The sequence below is a fragment of the Dromiciops gliroides genome, chromosome 2 (assembly GCF_019393635.1).
Source record: "Dromiciops gliroides isolate mDroGli1 chromosome 2, mDroGli1.pri, whole genome shotgun sequence".
NCBI classification, from domain to species: Eukaryota; Metazoa; Chordata; class Mammalia; order Microbiotheria; family Microbiotheriidae; genus Dromiciops; species Dromiciops gliroides.
Window position 1 is genome coordinate 162837227 of NC_057862.1, and position 20105 is coordinate 162857331.

Consider the following 20105-nt stretch of genomic DNA (forward strand, 5'->3'; position numbering starts at 1 on the left):
TTCTTAATTTTTTTCTAGTCATGACCCCTCTCTGAAGAAATGTTTGTGTGACCCTGGGCACAGGTATATAAAATAGGTACTCATAACCTTTTACTATTGACAAGTATTTTTTGACCCCCACATTCAGTTATGTGACCCTATGTGGGGTAGCTCAACCCACAGCTTAAGAACCATTGACTTACAGTATTAGAAAGTTGCTGGAGTCACTGAGAAGTTGTGTCTGCTAAAGGTCAGTCAGTATGTGTCAGAAGCAGGATTTGAACCCAGTTTTCCTAATTCCAAGGCCAGCCCAACTATATACTGTGTCATGCAGTATCTCAAACAAATAAGCATATAAGTAGTTCAGTTTTCCAACGGGAGAGTACTGCTTTTATTTTTTATTTATTTTATTTTTTTGCGGGGCAATGGGGGTTAAGTGACTTGCCCAGTGTCACACAGCTAGTAAGTATAAAGTGTCTGAGGTCGGTTCAGTTTTCCAAAGGGAGAGTACTGCTTTTATTTTTTATTTATTTTATTTTTTTGCGGGGCAATGGGGGTTAAGTGACTTGCCCAGTGTCACACAGCTAGTAAGTATCAAGTGTCTGAGGTCGGTTCAGTTTTCCAAAGGGAGAGTACTGCTTTTATTTTTTATTTATTTTTTTGCGGGGCAATGAGGGTTAAATGACTTGTCCAGTGTCACACAGCTAGTAAGTATCAAGTGTCTGAGGTCGGATTTGAACTCAGGTCGTCCTGAATCCAAGGCTAGTGCTTTATACACTGTGCTACCTAGCTGCCCCCCTGCTCCACCTAGCTGCCCCACTGTGTGAGATCTTTAAGAAGGAAGTCACAGTGGCAATCTGAGGTTGTTTTGGGATATTGCGCAATAACTGTGTATAATGACAGGTTACACATTTCAGCCGGATACTTTTTGGACACTATTTGGTCTGGAGTTATATATAGCATCTGTCAAATTCAACCATTTTGCTCTCGTTTTCCTTATGCAACTATTCTACTTTTTACTTATGGGTTTGCCATGAGAATACTTTAGCTTTTAAAACTTTACCGGAAAAGAGTTCATCTGTTTTAAGTACCTCCTCCCTCACCCTGAATTTTCTCCTATGGTCATTCAAAAGCCTATTATCTTAACACTAAAAATTTTTTTTTCATCTATGCATTAAAGAAGGGAATGGTTTACCAGTTACTACTTACAGAGAATTTTATAGAATTGTTACATGTTCATGTGAAATTCTTTTCGTATTGAACACAAAATAGCATAAGTAGTTTTAGAAACATAGGTACTTACACACTGAACACCTTATTGTTTTTAATTTGCTATTTTGCTTTTTAAAAATAAAGATTAAAATAATCTGAAAATAGGTGCAAATTCTTCTTTTACTTCATTATTTGCCTAGAGCAACTTATAACAAGGGTGTTTTCCATACAAATGAGATAATAAAAACATTTTGAAGTTCTTTTGAAGATAAATCCAAAGTATAAAGAAATAGCTTCGATAAGGATATATCCAATTTCATTTCTTTTATTATATTTATTTACTTCGCCTATTCTGAATATATTGTCTTTGAGAGGTAATTGCTATTTTATAATTTTTCTACAGGGGTAGGGTGAGAAACATTAAAATCAAAGATCTGTCATTCAGGTAAGAAGACAATTACCTTAACCACCTGGTTTATTCATTTAAAGTATCTTCAACCTGGTCCAAATATTTTTGTTACATGAATGACTTTTAGCCCTAATTTTAAATGAACATTTTCCCAAAATAACACTTTGCTCATAAATACAAATAGTATTTTCATAGAGTGTGTTGAAAATTTGGAAAGTCAATGACTCTGCCTCTGTCAAGAACAGTGTTAAGATAATGATTCTGAAACATTCCAGTCAGTCTAAGGTGATTTGTAAATGTCTCATTCCTTGGGAAATATTTGCAGGGAAGAAATGGAGCTATAGGTGTTACTTCGCCATAATCCCCTGAAGTTGTTTTATACATGATCATCTGAGGTTTTGACAGTGTAGTAGATGTACAGAGGGTAGGTGGATCCAACATACAGGAAAATACAGGATTGCCTGGATTTACACAGGGAGGAAGGTCTACAGGCTTTGGTTCTTTCTTTGCAGGCAGTTTCTTCTTCGTTGAAGTAATTTTCTTTTCCTAAAAGATAAATACATCATATTATTCTCAGCAAGTTTGAGAAATAGGACTACTCAACTTGACAAATTCAACTCAAGAAGTATTAAGTGCCTTCTGTGTGTAAGGCATTTTGAGAATTTCTGGGGATACAAAAATACCTTAGTTCCTGCCCCCAAAGAACTTCCATCCTACTTAAGTAACATAATATAAGACAGGATAGGGAAGGAAGGGGGAGACAAGTGTTCTTGGAAAATTTAAGGGGCTAAGGAAAGAATACTAAGAATGCAGGGGAGGGAAGATTAGGGAAAGCTATGTAAGGCAAGGATCACCTAAGCTAAATGTTAAAGGAAGATAAGGATTCTGAAAGCTGAAGATGAGGAAAAAGTTCATTTTTAGGCTTGGAGCACAGTTTGTATATAAGAACATAGGTGGAAGATAGGTTAAATTCAGAAAACAGTCAGTAATGCTGTTTAGCTGGAATACAAGGGATGTACATGAATAGAGAATAACATGAAACAGGGACAGAAAGGTAGCTTGAAGCCAGATTATAGAGGGCCTATATTTTTAACCAGGTACAATAGAGAAGTCACCGAAGCTTTTAGAGCAAGAGTAAGCAACCAATTCAGACTTGTAGATTAGGAAATTTGACACCTGTATGGAAGAGACTGAGGGCAGGAGGAGCAATTATGAGGCTATTGTAGTAGTCCAGGTGAAAGCTGATAAAGTTCAGAACTAGGGTGATAGGCATTTGAGTGTAGAGAAGGGATGGATTCTAGAGATATTGTGGAGGTAAAATTGACAACTGACTAAATACAATTTTTAATTAAATTTTATTTTTGTCAATAAAAATTCAGGAGGTGGGAAGAATTTTTCATCATTGGTCCTCTAGACTCACAGTTGGCAAATACTTGATAAGAATTCTTAATGCTTTCAAAGTTATTTGCTTTTACAGCATTGTTGTTATTGTACAGGTTATTCTCCTTGTTCTGTTCACTTTACTCTGTGTTGACTCATATAAATCTTCCCAGGTTTCACTGAAACTGTTCCCTTTATTATTTCTTAAAGCACAACAGTATTCTATTAAATTCATATAATCATAATTTGCTCAGCCATTCTCCAACTAATCAACACCCCCTTAGTTTTTATTTTGCTACTATAAAAAAGAACTTCTATAAATATTTTCATAATATGTATGGATTCTTTTTCTGTTTCTTTTATCTTTATGGGGCTGTAGGTCTAGTAGAGGTATCACTGGGTCAAAGGGTATGTATTCAGAGTTTAATGACTTTGGGGGCATAATTCCAAATTACTTTCTAGATGGCCACACCATTTCATCGCTCTACCAACAGTACATTAAGGTGCTTGTTTTTCCACAGTTTCTCCATTATTCGTCGTTTTCCTATTTTGGGTCAACTTTGCCAATCTGATGAGTTTGAGGTAGAATATCAATGTTACTTTAATTTTTTGTTGTTGTTTAGTTATTACAGCCACGTTTGACCCCATTTGGAGATGTTTTTTGTTTTTTTTTTCTGGAATGGTTTGCTACTTCCTTCTCCAGATCATGTTATAGATGAGGAAACTGAGGCAAACAAGGTTAAGTGAATGACCCAGGGTCACCTAGGTAGTAAGTATTTGAGGTCAGATTTGAACTTAAGAAGATGGTACACATTTCTGACTCCATGTCAAGAAGTCTAACCATTGTACCATCTAGCTGCCTATTACTTTGATTTGCATTTCTCTAATTATTAGTGATTGGGAGCCTTTTTTACATTGCTATTAATAGCTTTAATTTCTCCCTTTGAAAACTGCTTATTTGTATCCTTTCAGGTAGTTATCAGCTGGGAACAACTGACTGAATCCACAAAGAGAAAGGTCAAGAATAACTTTGAGGTTATGAATTTGTGTGACTGGGATGTTGGTAGTAGTACCTTCTTTGAACACAGCAAATTTTGGAGGAAGGGTGGATTCAGTTGGGACAATGATTAGTTTAAACATGGTGAGTTTTAGATACTGATGGGACATGTAGGTAGAGGTATATAGCAGGCAACTGACAATACAAACTGGAGTTCAGGGGTTCAATTAGGGCTGGGTATATAGATTTATAAGAACACCTGTGTAGAAGATAGTAATTGAACCCACAGGAGCAGATGAGATCAGCAAGGGTAAAAGAATAGAAAAGGGTCGTCTAAGATAGATTGGGTGGTAGACATTTATACCTGAGGTACAGAAGAAAAGTGATTCATCAAAGGAGAGTTAAAGAGGACTAGTTCAGAAAGAAGAGCCAGAAGAGAGCAGAGCCATGCAAGTTATAGGAGGAAAGAATATCTAAGAGTGATGATGTAGTGATGTACAATTTCATAAGCTGTAGAGTGTCAAGGAGAGTGAGAAAGTTAATTAGACCATGGTGATGTTTGAGGGAACAGTTTAATTGTGGTAGGTGTAAAACTAAATTACGTGGGAAAGAAAGGAAATGGATAGTGAAGAGGTAGAGGCAAGGATCATATGTAAATTTTTCTAGGAGTTTAGACTACTGGGCCTAGATTCAGGAAGACTCACCTTCCTGAGTTCAGTCTGGCCACAGACACTTTCTGTCTGTGCCCTGGGCAAGACACTTAACTCTGCTTCAGGTTCTTCATCTTGTAAAATGAGCTGGAGAAGGAAATAGCAAACCACTCCAGGATCTTTGCCCAAAAACCCCAAAACACCCAAATGGGGTCATGAAAAGTTGGACATGACTGAAATGACCAAACAACAACAAAAAATTAGCAGTAAAAAGGAGAAGATGAAAGTTTGAGGAGATAGCAGCAGGGTCAAATGGAGTTTTTTTTTTAAGGATCATAAGACCATGACATATTTGTAGGCAGAGGGGGAAAGAGCTGGTAAGGAAAAGCTAAAGATGAGGGAAAAAATAATGAATAGACTGAGAGGCTATGGAGAAAGGTAGGATTAAGGGTATAACAGGGTTAGCCTTAGCAAAGAAAAGGACTACGTCATACTCTGAGACTGACTGGTGCAAAGAAGGATAGGGCAACTGATAAATATATTTTTGAAGTATTGAGTAGAGAAGACAAGAGAAGTCAATATGGATGGCCTCAATTTTTTCTGTATAGTGGATAGTCAGGTTATCTGGTAGGGAGATGAAGGGGAACAGTATTGGGGGCTTAAGGAGAAATAAAGTGAAATGGATTGGTGATCCAGAGATAAAAATAAGTCTTTCTCTTTGAGAGGGGGTGATACTGGGGATACAGAGACAAAAGTGAAATATTCTCTCCCTTTGAGAAATTTATAATCTAGCTGGGGGAGACAATAGGGAGGAATATGTAAATTATATATGTGGTGATTTTCTAGGGAATGCAGTAACATAGGGTGATAAAGACTTCATGGGGCAGGTAGGTGGTGCAGTGGAAGGAGCACTGGCCCTGGAGTCAGGAGGACCTGAGTTCAAATCCATCCTCAGACACTTTATTAGCTGTGTGACCCTCAGTAAATCACTTAACCCTGATTACTTAAAAAAAGAGACTTCATGTAGAAGGTGGAGCTTGAGCTGAGCCATGAAAGAAAATGAATATTCAAAGAGGTGAGTGAGGAAAGAATGCATTTCAGGCATGGGGATGCATTCCAGTGGAAGGCATGGAGAGGCTATTTGAGTGCTGTGTATGAGGAACAGTAAAAAAATTACCTGGGGTGGTATGCATGAAAAGGAGTTATGTGTAATAAGGCTAGAAAGGTGGGTTGGGGCCTCACCATAAAAGGCTTTAAATGCCAAATAGAGTTTATACTTGATTCTAGAGGTAATAAGTGGTAGAGTTTTGAGTAGGGGAGTTACATGGTCAGACTTGTGCTCAAGGAAAATCGTTTTGGTTGGTGTGTGGAGCATGAACTGGGGTAAGGAGAGACTTGAGGGAGACCAATTATAGCCATGTGAGTAGAGAAAAGGGAACAGATGCAAGTGAGGTAGTAAAGGTAGAAATGGCAATATTTGGCAATAGATTTGATATATGAATGAGTAATAGTGAGGAACCAAGGCTAGATAGTGCAGTAGATAGAGGCCCTGACTTGGAAGATGAGTTCAAATCTGGTCTTGGACACTAACTAGCTGTGTGACCCTGGGCAAGTCACTTAACCCCTATTTGTTTCAGTTCCTCATCTGTATAATGGGGATGTGCTGGAGAAGGAAATGGAAAACCACTCCAGTATCTTTGCCAGGAAAACCCCATGGATAATATCCATGAAGTCACTTAGAGTCAGACCCAACTAAATGACTAAACAAGTGAACCTTCTTGACTAGAAGAATGGTGGTGCCCTTGACAGAAATAGCGAAGTTTAGAAGACAGGCTGATTTGGGAGATTAGAGAATGAATTTTGTTTGACAGGTTGAGTTTGAGATGTCTATGGGACATTCAGTATGAAGTATCCAATAGGTAGTTGGTAATATGGAACTGGAGCTCAGGAAAGAAACTAGGGAAATATGTATAAATCTGGGAGTCACTTGCTACATAGAGATGATAATTGAATCCATGGGAGCTGATATGATGACAGAGTAAGAAAATGTAAAGAGAAGAGAAGAAAGTATCCAGGGCAAAGTCTTGGCATACACTAAAGATATCAAACATAACCTGTGGGTACTCTTAAGTGGAGCCTGAACCAGATTAAGATGTAATTGGGAAATATTTAACAAAAATAAATAAGAATGAAATAAAACATAGATGATGTTCATTTGTGGTTTTCTAAGTCTATATGCAGTCCACAGGGCTCCTTATATAATGGTATAGTGACCCCTGTTTCTATTTGAATTTGATACCACTGGTATATACCCATGGTTAGAGAGCATGATATGGATGATGATCCAGCAAAGGAGACTAAGGAGTGTTTAAACTGGTAGAAAGAGAACCAAGAAAACAATGTAATGAAAACTCAGTGAAAAGAGAGGATTTAGGAAGAGATGGTAGTTAATAATGTTGAATGCAGCAGAGAGATAAAGAAGGATGAAGACTAAGAAAAGGCCATTAAGCTTGGTAACTTTAGAGAACAATTTCATTTGAATGATGAAAAGGTTGCAAAAGATTGAATGAATGACAGGAAAAGTGGAGGCAGTGATTTTCAAAGAATTTGGCTATAAAAGAGAGGACAAATTTAAGAAGATAGCTTGAGGGGATGGCAGAGTGTAGTTGTGGTTTGCATAAGGAGACAGACAGACAGACACAGACAAAGACAGACAGACACACAGACAGATACAGACACACAGACAGACACAGACAGACAGACAACACACACACACACACACACACACACACACACACACACACACACACACGGCGGGAGGGGGGCCCCAGAGGGGAAAGGGAGGTGTGGAGGCAAATAGTGATTGTTGAGGGTACATACAGTAGAGTTGGCCTTGGTGAGAAGGGCCATGACTTCATTAGAGCCTGAAGTAAAGGAGGGGAGAATGAGGGATAATATGAAGGAGTTATGAGATGTAGAGAAAAGGAGAAGGAACATGGGAGATAGTAGGAATGTTGGAGGACTTTAATGACTGAAGAACAAAGGGTTAAAGATGCAAGGATAGAGGGCAGTGACGTATTGAAATTGTTGCCTATGGGGGAAAAAGGCAAACCCAAATCAATGGTGATGGTCTGGGGAAAAAGTGAAAGATAGGATAACAGGAATTTTCAGTGATGATACTTCTTCATATCTTGTCAACAAGCATAGCACAAGAGGCTGTCAAACATTTTGCTGAAATTATATACTGTAGCATTTCCCTGATCTGCTGACCTAGAACCTCTGTCAAAAAAATAAAAATAAAAAGATTAGTACAAGATGACCAATTCTTCATGAAGTCACACTGGCTATTTGTGATAATTTCCTTTTTAGATGTTCATTCATCATCCTTTTAAAACATCATGGCGGGGGGGGGGGGCACCTAGGTGGTGCAGTGGATAGAGCAGTGGCCCTGGATTCAGGAGGACATGAGTTCAAATCTGACCTCAGACACTTGACACTTACTAGCTGTGTGACCCTCGGCAAGTCACTTAACCCCAACTGCCTCACCAAAAAAAAAAAAAAATTTGAACAAAACCAAAACACCATAAAAATCTTGCTAGGAATTCAAGGCAAACTTCTTAGTCTATAGCTTGCAGATTGCACTCTCTTTCCTTTTTAAAAAAGCCAGGGCATTTACCATTGCCCAGTCCTGTTGTTCATGATTTTGTAAAGTCTTTTGGCAGTGGCTCAGTTCATATTCACCAGTTCTTTCAGAACTGTGGAATGGAATCTAGTTCATCTAGGCCTTATGAATTGAATTCCTAAAAGGCAGCTAGATGATCTTTTATTATCTCTTTATTTGTGATGGGCTTTACTTCCCCCCATTAGCTATTTTGGTTCTACTCTTTGTAGTCTAAAAATCATTCTTCTTGGCAGAGAACAGAAGCAACATAAGAGTTGAGATGTTTCTTCTGTCTTCTGTTATTATTTTATTTTTGTTTTGTTTTGGCGGGGCAACAAGGGTTAAGTGACTTGCCCAGGGTCAAACAGCTACTAAGTGTCAAGTGTCTGAGGCCAGACTTGAACTCAGGTCCTCCTGAATCCAGGGCAGGTGCTTTATCCACTGTGCCACCTAGCTGCCCCCAAGGTTTTTTGTTTTTGTTTTTGTTTTGTCTTCTGTTATTTCTCTATCCTTCTTAACCAATGGTAACGTCACTTCTTTGATTCTCCTCTTTTCTCCCATTTTTGTCATCTTTGACATTTGTCAGCCTTAGTGCATTTCGAGCTTTAGGCACTCTTGACACTCTTCTTACAGAATAGTACTTTGCTTCATATTCATCCAGTATTGTCTGCTCTTGCTTTTCTCTTCTGCACGTCTTTTTAAAAAAGTTCATGAATTCCTTCATGAGTTTTTAGAAAACTCCTTTTTCATTGGAAATGTCTTTAGGCTCATTATACCTTCCTGTCATTTTTAGGGCAATTCACCCTTCAGAATCTTAATCCATAAGGTTCTATTTGTTCCTTCCCTAAATCTTTGGAAACTTATCATAAATTCTAAGTTGGAAGGTTGTATCCTCCCAAGGTCTCTGGCATTTTTGCATGAAGCACCAGTTCTCCATTGGTAGTGAAAATCAGGTGGATAGCAGATCCCCTTTGCTGGTTCTTTTACCTTTTAAGAGATGAAATTATTTAAAAGATGAACCAATAATTAATTAACTACACTACTTTTGGCAGAAAGAGCTAGAGCAGATATGTGGATAATTACAGTCCTTCATTACTATTATATATATCATATTTTCATGTGATGTTTTCCAAAATTCATCTAGGTGTTTTGTGGTATAAACCTAGGACATTATGACTTGCTTCTTTACTGATCTTTATCAAAATGCTCTTATCATGCTTCCCCATTCTGGTTCTTGGGTTTCCTCTTATGAATATATTTTCCAAATTTACATTATGTTCCCTGCCCACCCCTCACCCCCAACTCACCAAGTTTCAGGTTAAATCTGTCTTCTTGAGTTAGGATCTTTAATTCATTTTCTTCTTACCATACTTCGTTCATTTGCATACAGACATCTGAAGCCCCAGAGTTAGTTTTTTGAGTTCTATCTTCTATAAACTATTGGGTTTCTCTACTTTTGTTGCTCTTCTTATGCTGTAAATATTCTGTTATTTAGTTTGATAGACCATTTTCTTTCTCTTTTTATATTTAATTTTTAAAATTAGATTTGCAAGATTCTAGGCAAATTCATTTTTTTTACCAGCCCTCATTAGATGTAATACATCTAATTCCATGCTTAAGAGCCTTTCATTTCTATCTTTTAAGGGTTTTTTTAAGTGTTTATTAAGTGACCGCTATGTCCTAGCAATGTGCTAAGCACTTTACATATATCTCATTTGATCCTTACAATAATACTTCAAAGTATGTGCTATCATTATCTCCATTTTACAGTTGAGAAGACTGAGGCAGACAAAGGTTAAGTAACTTGACTAAAGTCATATAGCTAGTTAAGTGTGTGAGACTGTATTTAAATTCTGGTTCTCCTGACTCCTGGCCCAGTGCTTTATCCACTGAATCACTTTGCTGCCTCAAGTTGTGGTAAAGGTTTTCATATCCCAGTGTCAGATGACATCTTTTTCTTTTTTTCATTTAATTTAATTTTGCTTTGAATTCTTTCCCTCCCACTTCTCCCTCCCCTCATGGAAAAATAAAATACCTTACAAATATGTTATCAAGCAAAATAAATGTCCCTTAGCTATGTTAAAAATATGTGTGTATATGGATATACATGTACTATGTATGTATATAATACAGATTTGCTTCATTCTGTACCTTGCTACCTGCAGTTGGTAGCATGTTTTATCATAAGTCTTCTGGAATTGAAACAGCTGATCCTTCCTATTTCTGCTTTTCTCTTTAGCTCTTGCCTTTGTTAGCTGTGATGAAAATACCATCAATGTCCTTAAGGGTTTCGGTTTCTTCTTTAAGACCTCATCATCCCAGCAATGTTTTCTATGCTCTTTCTGCTCATATCATTTGTTCCCATGTGAATCCATAGAATAACAATGAAGGGTGACAATTTTGGGGAGTTTGTGTTACTTCTTAGATCCATGCTTCAGCAACATAGCGATTCTTTCTGTTAATGTTAGCTAGACAAATAATTGCTTCAGTACTCCTTAGTGCATTAATAGATTCAGTTTCAGAGTTTTCAGAAACAATCAGTGGCCGCATAGTCAAACTCATACACAAAAGAAATCTCCACTATAACATACCTGACAATTGCTTGTCCAACCATTGTTGAAAGACCCCTCAAGGAATGTGAACACTACTCATTTAAACTCTACTTGACTCTTTCCACTCTGATCCTTACTCCCAAGTCATGGCGTCTCCCCTAATGGCATCCCAGATCCATATTATCATTCCTTGGAGTTTAAGTAGTTGCATCCTCTTCAGAGCATCAAAGTTCCCCCTCAGCAGAAAAAGTCTGAGATCCATTATTTAACTACAAATATTCAATGGTCCTTCTCTTTCTTCTCTTTATTCCATTCTCCTAGCCAGCAATGCTCTGACATAGGTCATAATTAATTTCTGCCTCTTATGATCTCTTTATCTCTGTGTCTTAAGCCTTTCTATTTTTCTATACTCTCCCTGCTAACTGGAAAGTGGAAAAACATTCCTTGAGCTCTCTTACCTTCTTTTTTGGAAGGATGACTGGCCTGTATTTTGAATTTAGATATCAGTTTCTTGCCAATGACAGAAATACAAATATGATAATCTCTATGCAGCTCATCATAAAATTCTTCTGGCTCTCCATACTTGTGTGAAATGAAATCTTTGGTCCTTAGTAATTCTTCATGGTAATTCTTTTGACCAATTACAGTGGTAGATTGCCTGCAGATCCTATCTTTTTGCCTCACTTGGGCCTCCTAAAAAAAGGCTTTTTTATACTATAAGAGAAGGAATGGTCATCATAAGAAAAGGGGGGAAGGGATGAAATACCTTCTTTGAGGACTCCAAGTTTGAGTACTAGAAGATGGCAAGAATGTGAAAGAAAGCAACTTAAGATGAAGGGAGTTTGTGGGGAAAAAACAAACAAACAAAAAACCCAAACTATTAGGTTCCAGAGGACTTTCCCCAGGGCATAAATGCTATCTAGATCAAATGATACAATAATTAATTGTGCATCCTTAAGTACATCCCTCAAAAAATCTCTGAATCCCTGTTTGAAATAGTGAAAATCTGCAACAAAGATGTGCAGCTAGGTCTTCGGGTTAGGGGTGGCAGATGTGATGGAAAAAAGAGCAATACTAAATCACACAGTTATAGCAATTGTCTGGTTAATAGAACCAATTCACTTAACACTCTGATAAATACTAAAGATATTAAATAGTTGAAATAAGTAAACAGTAAGAGGCTCTTAGCCTTAGTGCAACCAAACAAGCATGGAGGATATAGTCCCACATTTACCCTGATGGAAGTGGGGAAACTATGACCCAAAACAGTAAGAGGTATGGCTCACCTCACAAATGCTTCACTGTATACTAAACATAACAAAAGCTTATACTTATAAAACATGTTTGACTTTTTCAAAGCACTTTCATATTTACTACTTTATCTCCGAGAAAACCACTAGAGGTAGTATAATTATCCTCATTTTATAGCAGGAGGGAACTGATTCACAGAATAGCTACTTTATTTGCCTAAAGTTACATAGTTGGTTAGCAGCTGAATCTAGGACTGGATCCCAGGTCTGAGACTTGTGTTTTTTTCCTAGACCATCATGAGTTAGCTCCCTATATAATCTTCCTGGATAACTGCTACCACTAAACTTCGAAGACTGGTTCTGGGAAGGGGGATTTTCTCCATCTGAGAATTGTTCCATCCCCAAATTGTCTAATCTTCACTAGGTGAGGGCTGTTAATCACCCCCCTGTCCTGGAAGAGGGAAAGGACTATAATAAGCAGGCAGTTATGGTTAGGTATATACATAACCATGCTGTTTTCTATAACATAAAGCTGTAACATGTATAACATAAAGTGTGTAACTCCTAAAGAACCACAGGGGGCATAAAAGTATATGTATTCTATCTAATACATGTTTTGCAGCATATGTGCCTATAATACCGTAAGCTCTTTGAATGCCAAAAGGACTGTGTTGTAAGTGGTAGGAATTTAATAAATACTATTGAATTGAACCGTTTTATCTTTGTATCTTCAGGGCCTAGCCCACAGTAGGTACTTAGAAAAAGTTTGATCTATTATACTTACTATGTCTGTTTTAGACTTGGGAGGATCCAGTTCATTCAAAACAGGAAGCTTCAATAAAATTTAGACCAAAGAATTATTTGGCAGTTTTTATTTTATTTTTTAAAATTGTTAACTTAGTATATAAGTGTTGAACATATTTGACCCTTAACATTAGGCTTTGTTTTTTAGTTACAATTTAATTACTGGTAATGTCTACTTTATCATGAGATTTTCATATGGTTATCAGAAAAGAACAGTGGTATAATAGAATGTTAGAGCTGGAAGGCAGGTGGTCTTCTAACAATGGATCCAGTGCTCTTTTCAGTATGCCTGGATCATCATGCCAGCTAGCTGCTCTCCCTTACAGGAGGACAATAATATTTTAAATTACATTTGAATTCTGGAAGTACCTCGGAAGTGAAAATGTTTTGAAATTGTCCAAGCCAATTTAAGGTACAGTTACATCTTTTGCTAACAACTTATTTTCTTTCCCAATTTTTTTCTTTGCCTTGGCTCTAAATAGGGGGCCATCCGAGGTCCTCGTTAACCTACTCCTTTGCCACTTAGTAAAAAAAATTCGACATCGTCTATTCTTCGCGCATCTTTTTTCACGCTGCTTTTCTTGCTGGGGGTTCAAGGTTGGCAGCTCTGCCCATCAACACAACTTGGTCTTTTGAGGCAAATACCCTTCCCCACTCCCGTACCCCCATCTGCCCCACTTTATAACCAAGGTAGCCTGAGAATGACCTTACCTATTCTCTAACCCCCTCCCCGACCCCAGTTCCTAATTGTCCTCAATCCTCAGAAATACCCCCCCGCCCCGCCCCCGCTCCCACCCTCCATCACCCATCCCTCCCATCACCCATCTCTCCCATCACCCATCCCTCCCATCACCCCTGCCCCGACCTCAGTCATTTCCAGAGGAAAGTCTCACCATTTCCTTCAATCTCTTCAGCAAAGCCGGTTTCCGCTACACTAAATAAAGCCAGCTGTGGGCGGGTGAGGAGGCGGCCAAGAGAGCTCCACCCGCTACAGCGCTAGATGCTCCGCCACTCCCCCTGGAAGCAGATTAGAGTGCAAGAGCTGAGGCAAACTGGGTCCCGCCCTCGAGATCAATCAGAGTAAAGTAAGTACAATCAGCGACGGGGAAGTCCCCGAACCCGTTTCCATAACAACGAGCTCGCGCGCCCCTTTTAGCGCTAAGTCCCGGATGTTGTGATCGCACAGCTGACACCCTGGGCGAGCCGCTGCTTCCTGATGTCGCCCAACGGCGGGGCCGCATTGCTCTATGGGAATCGTAGTTCTCCGACTCCACCTTCCCTTAAAGGCGGGGTGAGGGGGGAACCACACGTCCCAGCATGCCCTTCGGTGCCACCGCCGGTCGCCTCCGTCTCCTCAGCTGCAGGAGCCTGTGAAGCAGGTTGTTGTTTTTATGAGAGGCGTCACTGGGGACCCGAACCTCGGATCGCCGCCAGCACGACTGCCAGCGCTGGCTTCGGGAGGTGGCTCTGGCCACTTTCAGGTACGAGTCGCGTCACGTTTGGGTTCTCCCAGAGGCTCCCGGTGCTGCTTCTGCCTGAGGCGGGCACCCTCCCCAGCGCCTCAGGGGTCGGCTCGGGCAGGGGCTTCAGCCCCGGCTCACACAGGGGTTCCGGGGAGAGGCTCCGGGGCTTCTCCGGGATGTGCGCATCGGTGTGTGTTAACTCTTCGGGTGTCTGTTGACCCCTCCGGGGTCGTGTATCTTGAGCTTATGGAAAGAGGAAAGGGGTTTCAGATGCCAGGTGTCCTTCCCTAGGCTGGGACGGAACCTTGGGGGATCCATATGGCGTGGAGTCTAACGCTTCACCAAGACCGCAGGTCCTGCTGACCGAATTTGCTTTGTGAGGTTTGTTTTGTCTGTTCCCCGAACCGTCTAATAACGACCGAATTCAGCCTGGAATGGGAGCTGCCGCTTCCATCCTGACCAGAGGGCTCACATCGGAACCGAGGGGGAGCGGGGGAGAGGGAGGGTCGTAAGTTTCCTTGATTTCGAGTCAATTCAGCCCCCCTTTATTTATTGAGCCTCCTGCTCTGCCCGAGCGCTGAAGGATGTTCAGGTCCCCAGGGGTAGGAAGCTCTCACTGGGCAGCATTCCCACCCTCCTTGGCAGTTCACCTCTTTGCCCTTGTACCAGCCCGCTCATCACCCCGGCTTGGGTTTCTCCCGTGAAGCAATCAAACTCCCAAGCATTTATGAAGTCCCTACTATGTGCTCTTCACTGCGCTAGGCTCCGGGGATACAAATACCAAAGTGGAGACTGTTATTGCATCTGTAGAGCTTGTTTTCTCCCGGGAGAATACCTAGGCTGTGATAAGTAATAACAGAGTATTTGTAGCATAAATACAAGGTGAGTGGGGGAGGGGGAAGTAACGACCTGGAGAAGCCAAGAAAGGCCTCTTGAGGGAAGCAATCCTTGAGCAGAGTCTGGGGAGAGAGCAAGGGGTGTCAAGAGGCAAGCGACAGAGAGAGCATTCTAGGCTTGGCAGGGTTAGCCTGTGCAAAGCCACAGAAGCAGGAAATGTGGTGGACAGCAAACTGCAAGTAGATTGGTTGAGCCAAAAGTGAGCATAAAAACGTTATCACTTCAGAAAGAGAGGCTGGATCCAGATTGTGATGGGTATTTCACAGTTTGACTTAAGCCTTTCTTTTCAGGTGGTCAAGTCAACAAGCATTATTAAGTGCCAGGCACTATGCACAGGGGATGAAAAGAAAGTTGAAAACAGATCCTGCTCTCAAGAATCTCACAATCTAATGGGATACAGAGGACTCATTGATAGTTATTAAAATGGGAAATGACATGAGGTGATCAGACCTGCACTTTAGCAATATAAATTTGGTAGCTGTGTGATGGATGGATGGATGGATGGAGAGACTCTAGGCAAGGACGCCACCAATTAGGAGGCTATTGCATGGATAGTTCAGAGAGAGGGCTCAAAGGGCCTGAATTAAGGTGGTATGGTATGTGAGTAGATAGAGAGGGAAAGTTGTGAGGGATGTTGGAAAGAGAAATGATAAGATTGACAATTGATTGGATATTGAGATGTGAGAATCATGATGATACTCAAGTAGTGAACCTGGGTGATTGGAAGATGGATGGGGCCCTCAACAGAAATAAGGAAGTTGAAGGAGGACATGAGAAGAAAACAACAAGTTATATTTTCAACATGCCTAGTTTGAGAAGTTAGTGGGACATCCAAGTGTGCTACCATGTCTGGCAAGACCATGAAATTTAGCAATCTAGAGAGCATTGTTAACTTGGAGAGTCCTATCTTCAGCTATCTTAGTGGGAAAGTAAACCAGATTGTAAAGGGTTGCAGTCAGTGGAAGGTGGAAAAGTGGAGATACTCAGTGTATGTAGATATCTTTTTCACGGAGTTTGGCTATGAAAGGAAGAAAGAGGATGATGCTTACTACTTATGTGACCTTGGGAAAATCAGTTTAACCTTATTAGATCTCCAGATCTAGATGTTTGATAATTTTATGTTAATAGATTTTCCTGAATCTCCTAGCCAGAACTAACTGCTTCTCTGCCTTCTGGCTTCAAGCTTTTCCCCAACTACTCTTTAATTCTAGTGTGCACTCTCTGTGAATTATTTACTGTTTATCCTGAATCTAACTTGTTTGTATTTGTTTGCTTGTTCTCTCCTTTATTAAATTGTGAGCTCTTTGAGGGCAGGGACTGACTGCCTTGCCTGTTTTTGTATTCCTGATTTTAGCACAGTACTTACCATATAATAGATGCTTAATAAATATGTTGACTGTTTCCCAGCCTATTAGATCTAGAGCTAGGAGGGATTTCAAAGGACATCTAGAACCTCCCTCTTATTTTACACCTATTTGAGAAAATAATGTTTTTTGGGATGCCCAGAGGGCCCCCCCCAGGGGATAATATTAAGATTGATTGGATTGACTTTGCTGATTAACTCACTTAAAGTTAACTAAAACCACACCTGAAAGCCTGGCCCTGAGATGGTGTGTTCTCTGAACTCTGACCTCAGCATGCTCTGCTCATGGACTACCCTCAAGTCCAGTAAACCAATAAATTTGAATGATGTTAGCCAATTAGCTTTTTGTTGAGGCAATTGGGGTTGTGACTTGCCCAGGGTCACACAGCTAGTAAGTGTCAAGTGTCTGAGTCTGGATTTGAACTCAGGTCCTCCTGAATCCAGCGATGGTGCTCTATCCACTGCACCACCTAGCTGCCCCCCCCACTTAGCTTTGAGCAGTATGTAAGGGCGGTCTCTTGGCTTTCCCTCAGAGCTTACACTCACTGGCTCACTGATTGCTCACTGGCTTAGAACAGGAGGCAGGGGGCAGCTAGATGGTACAGTGGATAGAGTACTGGCCCTGGAGTCAGGAGTACCTGAGTTCAAATCCGGCCTCAGACACTTAACACTTACTAGCTGTGTGACCCTGGGCAAGTCACTTAACCCCAATTGCCTCACCAAAAAAAAAAAAAAAAGAACAGGAGGCAGGACGCAGATGATTCTCTCCCCTAGACCCTAGCTAGGTTTTCCTAACTTTTTCAGGGCCATGTGCTCTTTCTTTTTTTTTTTCTTTTTTTTTTTGGTGAGGCAATTGGGGTTAAGTGAGTTGCCCAGAGTCACACAGCTAGTAAGTGTTAAGTGTCTGAGGCTGGATTTGAACTCAGGTCCTCCTGAATCCAGGGCCGGTGCTCTATCCACTGTGCCACCTAGCTGCCCCTCTAATTTCTAAGTAATAAATATATGATAAACCCGAGCTACGTTTTGTAAACTTGGGACAATAATAGGGTGAGCACTTATAATTTTTAAACACCACACCTGAGAAAACTGATCAGCCCAAAGAAGTTAAGTGACTTGTCCTAAGTAAACAGAACTGGAATTTGAACTCAGGTTCAAACGAGTCCATCAATGGTTCCTATTTGTATAACTCCCCTATTGCACTTTTACAAAATATATATACTTTTACAGAGATATGTACTAATCCTATTTCTTCCACTAAATTTAGGGCTCTTTGAGGTTGAGGTCTATATCCTTTCATCTTTCATCTATTCATTTTTTTCTCTTGCTGCACCTAGCAGACTGGAAGCACTGAATAATTGTTGGATGAATAAATATATTTTATTAAATAAGAGAAACTTATGATGGATAGGCCAAAAGGAACCAGACAAAATAGTCTTTTAGCCATCCTAGATAGCTGCCTTTTTATAGTACTAATTCAGGGGATGTAGGGAAGCTTCACTTGACCCTCAAAAGTATTTTTTTTTTTTAAGTGAGGCAATTGGGGTTAAGTGACTTGCCCAGGGTCACACAGCTAGTAAGTGTTAAGTGTCTGAGGCCCGATTTGAACTCAGGTCCTCCTGACTCCAGGGCCGGTGCTCTATCCACTGTGCCACCTAGCTGCCCCCCATAAAAGTATTCTTGAGTATTTCTTAGGTATTTGTGAGGAAAGCTTATTTGGTAAATGTTAGCTATTATAGGAATTTAATTCAAGCTTCCTACAGAAGACCTGGGAGTGGTATCACTTTGAGCTTTCGTGTCTTTTATACTTTCTTACCCCATTATTCCAGTCATCCAGATTTGCATCCTTAACTCCTTTCATGCTCTCTCTCTCACTTCCCTTAGCCAGTCTGTTGCCATGTCCTGTTGATTATTGCTTTGGAACATCTCTCATAAATGTCCTCTTCTTTCTTCAGACACTAGCACCACATAGACTATTCCAGTAGCCTGCTAGTTGGCCAACCTGCCCCAATTCTCTCTCCAGTCTACTCCATCCTACACTCAACTGTCAAAGTGATTTTCCTAAATTTCAGTTCTGACCATGTCACTTAAAATATCCAGTAAATTGTAGTGGTTCCCTGTTTTCTCCAGGATCAAAGGTAAAATCCATTGTTTGGCCTTTAAAGCCCTTTCTTCCTTTTTGGTTTTATAGTTTATTCTTCTCTGTAAGCCAGAGACACTCCATCTCCCAACTGCATGCATTTTCATTGACCTCTATCATGTTGGAAATTCTTTCCCTCCTCATTTCCTTCTTCTGGCTTCCTTAGCTCTCAGTCTAAGTAAAAATACCATTAGCCTCCCTCAGCCTTAGTTTCCTTATCTCTAAAATGAGAAGGTTGGGCTCAGTGACTTCTAAACAGTCTTCCAGTTCTAAATCTATGATCCAGTGATCCTTCATTTAAGAGATGAGGACAGTGATGTCCAGGAATGACTTGGCTGAGCTCATATGGGGAATATGTGTGATTCCAACCCAGACCCACTGACTACAAATCCAACATGCCTTCTGATGCACCACCCTTGCCCCTGTGTGTACCACTTTGGGATTAGGCAATAGGTAAGGGCAGGGGATAGGGAGAGCAAAGAGAAAGCTGTCTACAAGAAGTGTTTCTAGGCTAATATGAAAATAGGGTTTATGAGACTTCACAGGTATAATGGGTGCCATATTACTTGCCTTCGCAAAAGGATGGGGGCAGAAAAAGGATGGGGGAGAGGTGGGAGAGAGGGAGGGAATCCTAATTCCCTCTAAATAAAAAACTCTAAATAAACTAAATAAAAAATGAATGGAGAGGCAGCTAGGTGGTGCAGTAGATAAAGCACTGGCCTTGGATTCAGGAGGACCTGAGTTCAAATCTGGCCTCAGACACTTGACACTTATTAGCTGTGTGACCCTGGGCAAGTCACTTAACCCCAATTGCCTCACCCTCCCCCCCAAATATCCCAGTGCCTGGCACACAATAAATGCTTATTGAATGATTGATCTTTCCCTTTTGTTGGGGTGGCATAGAGGACTAGGTGGATTGAAGACTAGGGGACAGTTTTTTTTCTCCAAAACTTTTATAGGGCTAGTTCTACTTTGAATCTCTGGCTCCAAATTTTAAGAACCTCTTCAACAATTTTAAATACTTCGATCTCCCTTCCTCCTGGCACTTCTTCCTCCTGCCACTTTGCCTGTATCCCTGGTAATACAAAGACAAAACAAAACAATCTCTGTCCTCTAGGAGTTTACTTTCTTTGGGGGGTAAACTACATATAGATACAAAGGTAAATTTATGGCACTTTTGTTTGTTGTTGGTGGTGTGGGTGGTACTAGCAGCTGAGGTTGGGAGGAGGGGGATGACAGCCCTGTAGGATCCAAAAAAGTTTCCAGGAGGTTATATTTAACTGAGAGCTTTGAAGCTGGCTAGGGATCTAAGATGTTGAAGTGAGGTGGGAAGGGGACAACCTGTTCCAAG

The 20105-nt window shown here is 40.4% G+C and overlaps 2 protein-coding genes across 7 annotated transcripts in view; one reads left to right on the forward strand and one right to left on the reverse strand.

The window, feature by feature from the left end:
• Positions 1-1500: 1500 nt before the first annotated feature.
• Positions 1501-14057, reverse strand: C2H15orf65 (chromosome 2 C15orf65 homolog). Of its 2 annotated transcripts, XM_043987909.1 has the most exons (3): positions 13788-14057; positions 12875-12922; positions 1501-2146 (listed from the first exon to the last, which is right to left on the reverse strand). In XM_043987909.1, the coding sequence occupies exons 1-3, from the start codon at positions 13788-13790 to the stop codon at positions 1790-1792; spliced, it is 408 nt and encodes a 135-aa protein (XP_043843844.1). In that variant the 5' UTR covers positions 13791-14057; the 3' UTR covers positions 1501-1789. The 2 variants fall into 2 exon arrangements, with proteins under 2 accessions (XP_043843844.1, XP_043843845.1); XM_043987910.1 differs by lacking the exon at positions 12875-12922.
• A 152-nt stretch (positions 14058-14209) lies between these two features.
• The window catches only part of CCPG1 (cell cycle progression 1), a 73071-nt gene continuing 67175 nt past the window's right edge, over positions 14210-20105 (forward strand). For all 5 annotated transcript variants that reach the window (XM_043981936.1, XM_043981935.1, XM_043981937.1 and 2 more), the window contains exon 1: positions 14210-14375. The gene's annotated coding sequence lies outside the window, so the exon portion shown is untranslated. The remainder of the gene's footprint in view (positions 14376-20105) is intronic.

Bases quoted from the DNA above. Each gene is read 5' to 3' on its own strand.
- C2H15orf65 (XM_043987909.1), bottom strand. The intron at 2,147-12,874 runs GTAAGTATAATA...TTTATCTTTTAG, and splicing joins CCAAGTCTAAAACAGACATA to GAAAAGAAAATTACTTCAAC.